General features: G+C 32.6%; 1 protein-coding gene across 1 annotated transcript in view; it reads left to right on the plus strand.

Moving 5' to 3' along the window:
• BMPR2 (bone morphogenetic protein receptor type 2) overlaps positions 1 to 7,762 on the plus strand; it is a 152,703-nt gene extending 144,941 nt beyond the window's left edge. Inside the window, exon 13 of the mRNA NM_001304285.2 lies at positions 384 to 7,762. Within this exon, the coding sequence (NP_001291214.1) occupies positions 384 to 634 (251 nt within the window). The 3' untranslated portion in view covers positions 635 to 7,762. The remainder of the gene's footprint in view (positions 1 to 383) is intronic.
• Positions 7,763 to 9,032: the final 1,270 nt, after the last annotated feature.

Genomic DNA, 9,032 nt, shown 5'->3' on the forward strand with positions numbered 1-9,032 from the left:
TATTCTAGGTGCCTGCTTTGATCATGAAATAGAAATATTAAATGCATTTTGCCAAATTAGGATTTCTACCAATAACCAAAGGATTTGAGAATATAGTTGAGAACTTGGAATTTTTTCCTCTGTTTTTGCTTTTTGAGGTTTTTCTATATTTTCTTCCTTGCCTATAGAATAACTCAACCAATTATAGAAACATCGTGCTTAAAGAATCTCAAAAATAATTTGGTAAAGTTAGAAAAATACTATCTGGCATCATAAATTTTAAGAAATGTCTGGTAGCTTCTCCTGTAGATGTTCATTTGATCTCTTTTCCATTTACAACCCTAATTTTTACTTTTTAGTAGTTTCTTTATGTATAGTTCATTTTTCTGCACTTTTATTTTCAGTAGGTGACTCAACACAAGATGGCAAATCAGGATCTGGTGAAAAGATCAAGAAACGAGTGAAAACTCCCTATTCTCTTAAGCGGTGGCGCCCTTCCACCTGGGTCATTTCCACTGAACCACTGGACTGTGAGGTCAACAACAATGGCAAAGACAGGGCAGTGCATTCCAAATCCAGCACCACTGTTTACCTTGCAGACGGAGGCACTGCCACGACGATGGTGTCTAAAGATATAGGGATGAACTGTCTGTGAAATGTTTTCAAACCTATGGAGTGAAATTATTTTTTGCATCATTTAAATGTGCAGAAGACATTAAAAGAAAAAACTGCTTTATTCTCCTGTCAGTACCCCCTCCTACCCCTGCAACAAGGACTTGCTTTAAATAGATTTCAGCTATGCAGAAAAATTTAGCTTATGCTTCCATATTTTTTAATTTTTTTTAAGTTTTGCACTTTTGTTTAGTCTCGCTGAAGTTATATTTGTCTGTTATGACCACAGAATAATATGTGTGTGTATCAAAAGTGGTCTCAAAATATTTTTTTAAGAAAAAAAAGCAGAAACAATGTATTGCTGATAATCAGTTTGGACCAGTTTCTAAAGGTCATTAAATCAGAAGCAAATTAAGACAGGTTTGACTGCAGTGGTGTCTGGTATCCATGTTTTATTTCTGGGCACAAGCTAGTTTGTATGTTGATACGTTCCTGAACGCATCATCTGTTGGACATTCTTTTCTCTGTGTTTTGTTTGAATGTGCAATAGTCTATAGGCCACAAATAAGCTTTCTCGTAAGCTCTCTTCCTAACAGAGCACACATTCTTCCAAGATATGAACATTTTCCTTCCCCACCCTCCATACTTTTGGCAGGTCAGTTCTTTGACAGTGAGTTTTTGCACAAGAGAAAGCAGCTACCTGATTTCTTGCTTTCTCTCTCCTTATGGAGAATGCAGAAACGTCTCAAAGGGCTCTAAAGAAGGAACTACCAAAACCTAATTTGAAATGCCATTTCTTTTATCCTTCCAAATCCTAAACATTTCCTTCCGGGCATTTTAATAAACATACTTGGTTTCTGGTTTTGGAAGTTCGTAAGAGCACAGAACAAAGAGCAAGTCAAATATTAGCTGTTTTCCATTTTATTTTATATATATATGTTCATGTTCCATATTCATTTATTTAAGAAGCACATTTTTATCAGAAAACTTACAGAGCTTTCCTTATGGAATTTTTAAGTAGGTAGATGGTTAACACAATGTAGTATTATAGTCTTCATTCTCTGAATATGCTGTGTTTGACATAAATAAAATTACATCCTGTTCAAAATAACTTCAAAAGTAATTCATAGTTGTGAACCTGTAGTATCTTTTTATATTTTCCCAAACGAGGCCTAGTAACTTTATCTGGAAATTATTCCTTTTCCCATGACCTAAAACACTGTGTGGAAAAATCATTCAACTGGCATGCCAAGTCCCTGTGGAAGGAAGAATTGCTGCCAAACCTATAATTTTTGAGCAGACTGAGACTTACCTCTCTCTTTTCAAAACTGTGTTTCTTCACTAATCTTATTTTCATAGTTTTTCCATTTGCCAGTTTTTATATCTTTGATATGTGAGCATCGTTTTATGATTTTACATTATATTAGAATGTACCTTTTAGTGATAACATCATGTATATTCAGATCATGTTTTTTTTTTAAAGCTTCCTTTGCTTCTTTCATTACTGATAATCGTCTCTAAAACAACTTCTGCATGTTTTTTTTCTTTATAAATAAAGCACTTTATGTCAAATAAGGGCCTTTTTTATAAGCACAAATTATTTTCTATCAATTTGCAAACAATGAAGAGCTCACTTTTTCCCCCAGATTCTCAGATTACTTCATAGACTTTCAGTTCTTAGATTTCTCTGGAGATAAAAAGCTCACAGGAAAACACAAATTCCTGATTGAGATTTTTATCTCCTGAACAAAGTTTTCACACTCATATTCTTCTATCTGCATCACTTAGCTAAAGACAGACTCTGTCAAAAAAAAAAAAAAAGACAGACTCTGTTTCTCAATTTGCTATCCAAAATATGTATGACTTACTTGTGTATATAAGCCTTCTTTTGTTTGCCATCTATTGTGATCTTATGAAGAGAGATGTCACAGTGCTTAAACATTTATTCAGCTGGATTGATGAACACAGTTTTGAAATCTTAGAAATGACATTATTTTGCTAGTGCCCAAGATTTCCACCTTTTGTATTTTATTGGCCCTTCTATTCATTCAGACCCTTAATATATTTTTCAGTCATCTGGCATAAAAATTTTTCATTTATTTTTTTATCTATGTAATGATTTATTTATATTTTTTCCTGTAAAATTTCCCTTGGTTCTCTTAATTTTAAATGTCTTCCAACTGCATTTCAGGATATTATTTTTAAGTAATTGTAGAACACCTTTGAGTCAAAATAAATTCTATTTCTTCTTCAATTGGAAGCATCAAAGATAAATGACCATTTGAGGTCTAACTGATCTTTTCCAGACAGAAGAAGAGTTGCCTTACATTCTACTACACTGTGTTTGGGCCAGATGATTGTAAGTTTTTCAGGATTTTTTGGTATTTAATAGTAAAATGCTCTCAAAAATTGGTATACCAAATTAAAAGAACTCCTTATAGTTTCCCATTTTATGCAGGCATGCTTAAAACAAATAATTTTCTTTCTCTATGTTTTTATTAGCAGACTCTTGGTAAAGTAGGAGAAATAGAGAGTGTAGATCATTTTAATAAATTTTAAGTTAAATTTACCTCAGACTGATTTAGAATCTGTTTGCAAATATACAAGCGAGCAAAATTACATAAAACACTCATTTGCAAACTATTTAATAATAAATGTATCTTAAATCTAATATTTAACTGTATTCAAAAATTTTTGCATGTAGAAAATCATTTGGGCTCCTTTGAATAAGAGGCCATTCATTTAATTAAAAAAATACTAAAATTCAACCTTAAAAGTATTGTAACCTTAAAAGCATCATAATAGGTAATCAAAATAATTCCCTTAACTATCATAATTGTATATCAGAACTAAGTCTTTGAAAGAACTTAATTTGAATTGAATGTAGACAAAATGATTTAATGATAGCTCCTAAAAAGTTCCCTCTTTATAAATGCATAGTTGGGGAAAAAAAATACTGGTGTAAAAAGTTATGGGAAGGCAAAGATACAAATAGTAATTGGCCATTTATTACATACTGAATGCTGCGATACAAATACATTATCTCTTTGATTCCTCATGACAACCATATGAGCATTATGGGTACCATTCCCATTTTACAATAGGGGAAACTGAAGCTAAGAGAAGCTAGCTAGTTTGCCTGAGGTCTACACCTTGTAAATGACAAAGCTGTGATTTTTTTAACCTAGGCTTGTTCTCTTAACATCTCTTTCATCCACACCACACTGCCTACATGCTGTATGACAGAATGCATGATGGACTAACATTTTGTAAGAAATTTAGTCATTAAACTCCAGCACAATTGTGGCCAAATAAGCCAAACCAGATACCTTAATGGCTTTAGAGTTAGGAAAACATAAGAAGATGTACAGACATGTCTGTGGTGTTTGTTGCTTGAGAAATAATTACTAATTCAAGACGAAATTCAATCCCACATGTGCCATCATGAATCTTAAAATCATTTAACTTCTCTTCACTCCCGATATTCTTATATTACAAAACTAAATGGGAAAGGCAAAGGTGAATTGTGGGAACAGAGACCTTTTCCTAAACTGATTCCATTCTTGACCTGGTGGAATTAGTTTAATGTGTCCCATCAGTCCTTGCACTTCATTTTGAAAATTTCTACTTTTAATGACTTTAGAAAATTTTACTAATCCAGAGAACTAATAGAAGAGGCTGTAGGAAGAATAGAAGGAAAATACTGTTTTTATAAAGCAATTTGTATAGCTTCCTTAGGTGTATCCACTCACTCTGGAAAATGTGTTGGTTCTGAATGTGACAATAATTAAAGGTAGGAACACTCAAATAAGTATGTGTTTCAGTGGGAATTATCACAAAATTTGGCAAGTATGTTTATTTAAAATATTTTCCATCCTGGCTTCTAAAGCCAAATGAAATTCACAAACTCTTTTTTCTTATTTATAAAAATATTTCATTGGAGGTAATTAGCTCCTAGAATATGAGATTACATTCTATTTCTTTACAACCTTTTATAAATTTATGTTAAACTTACTACCAGTTGTATGCAGGCTATTACATATCAATAACTATTCACAGATTGCTATATATATTACTCTATCTTCCAAGCTAACTTCTTAAACTTGGAATCTGTACACACATGTTGGTTGATTATCTAGATCAATTATCCTAGAAATTATGTAATTCTCCCATAGACACCCCAGGAGTCTTTCAGAGTAAGATTTTTCTAAATATTCATACCTTTTACTGTCAGTTTGCTCATCAGCAAATAAAAGTTCATTTTAACTTTTAGATTCTGAACTGTGTAAACTTTAGCCAAAACTACCTTGTGTGATCCACTCCTAGATGATAATCCTTGATTAAGTAAATCTGGCAAATCACTATTTGAACTAGTTTACACAAATATTATCAAAAGTAGGCTTTTCTACAGGTTCCCTGATTAACATACAAGAAAAGAGGAAATCCCTGGATGGCACTCTGGGTCTACTTTATTTGATTCACCTGTTAGTTTCTGTCTTACTCTGTCCCTTGGTTATCTGACTTGCAATCTTCTGTGTCTGGAAGGTTTTCTTCACATTTATTCTGCTTCCCTCCTGTTTAATTTTGTATCTGTTTATCTTAACCAGCAGATAAAATAAAAAGGAGGGTGACCGACTGGTCATCCTCTCCAACATTGGTTATTCAGGATGCTTCAAGCTTCTCGACACTTAAGTCTCAGTTCTTCACACAAAATTTCTTTGGTTCCTTTGCCATTTTCTCCTCAGTTTTTACTATTTTCATACCTACTTATATTTAAGAACACCTAAAATTATGCTTTGTTATATTCAAGTTCATTACTCCATTTATGGTTAAATAGGGTAGAATTCAGAATTAAGATGTTTCCATTTGACAGTAGATCTAACCATCAGATTGTCAGCAAATAAGCACTTCAGTTTATATTATCTAACTTTTTTTTTAGTCAAATTGTGGAGTTCTGTGATTTTATACAATAGTTTATAACTAAAAAGCCATGCATACAGAATTGTATATCACTTTATTGTTATTTTTAACCTATATTGCCGCAGGCTTAACATTATGATTGAGCCACAACATTTTACATATTTCTTTGCATCAAATATTAAACACAAAATGCAAGATTAACTTTTGAAAGCAAACCCTACAACAATCAAGTATTATCTACAAACATTTTTGCAGACCACTTTTGAAATACTTGTCATTGTTTTTTGCAACATAGACTGGACTATAACAACTTTCATTTAACTTTTAAGTGGTTAAAATTGAGTGTTGTACATATAAAGAAAAGGTTTATCTCATGGCTGGTAACATTTGAAAAGTAAATATTTAAGAATTTATGCTGTGTATTAAAATTATGCCCCAAATAAATATATCTTGAAAATTCTAATTCCGTTATTACTGTGATATCCATCGTGTTACTATTAAATGTTATAAAATTATTTTTTTTAACTTAATTTGAGACCCAGATTTTAAAATCTGGGTAAGAGACAAAGAATCTTATCACCGATTAGCACGTCCAGTTTATGACAATATTAAGCAAATTACTGTATTTTAAACTGCAACTTGTTTTTGTCATTAATGTTTTAAAAGGCATCATGTAGGTTTTTTTCCATTTTATTTGTACTTTAAGATTTCAAAACCATCTTCCTGTTTTAGACTCACTCTATAGACATAATATTACTTAAAAACTCAGGGTCTCTTTCATCCCTTTGCACATTGAAAAACTTCAATTGATAGCAAACAAGCAATTAGATACAGTTGAATATTTAAGTTTTTGTTACACACAGAGTTCATTTAATGTTTCACCTTACGATTTGACTTAACTTACATAGATACCAAATTTCATTAATTGTAAAAACTTGCCCAGTTTTATAATTACTGAATAGAGGGAAATGACTCAACTAATTCGCTACATGTTACAGCATATGTAGGCCTTAGAGTTGAAGCACAGTCTTCAACCCCTTTCTGTTGTTTGGTTAAATAGTTATACATGAGACGGTTCATTTCGTTTCATTTTTTAATGGGGGAATTTGGTAAAGTAGTTCCTCAGAAATAAAATTTTTCAAGAGGTAATTTAACATTATTAAACTGTCTTCAAAAGTGAACTAGTGAGTTTATAGCTTTAGTAATAGCTTGGATGGTTTTGAGAAGGTAACCTACGGTAACCTATTTATCACATCATCACATCCAAATAGAATTTTTCTTCCAGACAAGTTCAAACTCCAAATTAGTAAGCTGTATATTTAAAATCCTTGCAGTGAAGTTACTTGTAACAAGTCTCTTGTCTCAGGCTCTCCACCTTATTACCAACCCTCTGAAATGTGATAGGGAAACACATTTTTAAAGCTTAACAGTAAGAAAACTGAAATACTAATAAAAGATGAACTTCAAAGATAAGTCCTGGTTTAATGCTAAATCGCTTAGAGTCTGTGGCTTTTCTTTTTCTGGTCACATTTATTTATTTAAGCAGTTTTTGTATGCCTTGTCATGTTTCCATAGAGATCATATTGTATAAGTGTTTGTATAAGCTGGAATCATCATTAATTTTCTGTTGATAATTTTTCAGATGAAGATAAGTGGATAATTGTAAAATACACTAACTCTTAGGGTGTTGTAGTAGCTGAAACATGGAAATGTGTAGCCACCGTGCTTTTTCTAAATGGACAGGAGAAACATAAGCTACAGAGTATTCATTTCTGAGGATGCTTTTCTCTAATGAGAAAGGCTGAAAAATATTGGCAATTCCTCAGAACCCTCTTTCTTGTTAACGGGTATCTCTTGTTGGTGTGTTTTGCTCTTACATTACCAATAGAATATCATATATGAATTTATGAATAATTGCTTTCAGTTATTTTGCTTTTGTATAAGCCGTCTGAGACCTTGCTATGCTGTGTAAGTTGTGTTTGATGGATCGGTGTGAGTATGAAATAAAGCAAATCACTTTTCTTTTGTATTATCTATGGATGCCACTATGAAAGCTGACATTAAGCCACTAAAGAGTTTTCTATGAATAATTGTAAGTAAATGCTTTGATATATATAAACCTAAATAAAAAGATTGTATTGATACAGAGACATTCGAGAAGGAGATTTTAAGGGAGTTCTTTAGGTTTAAAAAAGGCTTGCTGTAAAATGGTGCATTATTCCATTTATTAAAGATCATATTAATGACAACAGTGATTGTATCTTGATTTTATGAGGTTATCAACAAATATGATTGTTAGTATGATATTTTAGGTATTTTGCATCAGAATAGCAATTGTTTGATATAGTATGACTTTCATTACTCAGTATGATACATCAAAACAAAAATCAACTAACATTAGAATAATAGTTGCACACTCACTGTATGCCAGGTATGGTGTTATTTATTTTATGTATGTTGGTAATTCTTATAGCAGTTCTACAAAATGCATATTACTATTAACATTTTATATATAAAAAATGACTCAGAGAAGTCAAAGCCACAGACCTTGCCCAAAGCCACAGACCTTGTAAAGATGAGATTCTAATGTATTTTCCATTTTGCTTTGAACTATATAGTTTTCAGTTTCTGCTTATAGAAAGAGAAACTCAAAAATGGAAATCCGCTAGTGGCTCCAGGAACATAACATGAAGCAATTTGAGATTACTGAAAAGTTACCAAAACAACTATCTTTATTGGCTTGACAATGCTGTTGTGCTTCACAGCATCAAATAATCTTTTCAGTTAGACCTTTGTATTTTTAGAAGGAACTTTTGCTTGAGGAGAAGCATGGTCTACTCCCATTTGCTCTGTTGTCACCTTAAAAAAGATTGTAGGGGATAATAGGTGTGGGGTATCTTTTTCCTTTTGACTCACATGCCCAACCTTAACAATATAATGTTACAGGATGTTGCAATTCTCTATAAAACCCACTATGTAATATTCAAGATGATTAACTAAATGTCCCTAGAGAAAATATGACCTGGGGAAAATGTATAGTAATGAACTGCTGAACCTTTAGTAACGACTAGCCAAAAGTAAAATTACTCTCATTTACACCTACACCTGTGTGATTCATCTCCCCAGTTTATATACTTCTCTGCAAAGGGCAAACTTAGATAGTGACTAATCTTTTTTTATCTTCTCGTGCTGTACTCAGTTGCTAAATCCTGTCTGACTCTTTGTGACCCCGTGGGCTGTAGGCAGCCATGCTCCTCTGTCCATGAGATTTTTCAGGCAAGGATACTGAAGCAGGGTGCCATTTCCTCCTCCAGGGTGTATCTTCCCAACCCAGGGATCAAATCCACATCTCATGCGTTGGCAGGTGGATTCATTACCACTGCACTACCTGGTGTCTTTCAAACTTAAGGCCAAATTCCATATTAGGGTGGCCTTCATTTTATTGGTATAATGTAAATAATATGTTCACTTTCTTAAAATTGAATCATTATTGTGTACTGAGTGTGTGACATGATTCCTGC

Source organism: Bos taurus, chromosome 2 (assembly GCF_002263795.3).
Source record: "Bos taurus isolate L1 Dominette 01449 registration number 42190680 breed Hereford chromosome 2, ARS-UCD2.0, whole genome shotgun sequence".
Taxonomy (NCBI): domain Eukaryota; kingdom Metazoa; phylum Chordata; class Mammalia; order Artiodactyla; family Bovidae; genus Bos; species Bos taurus.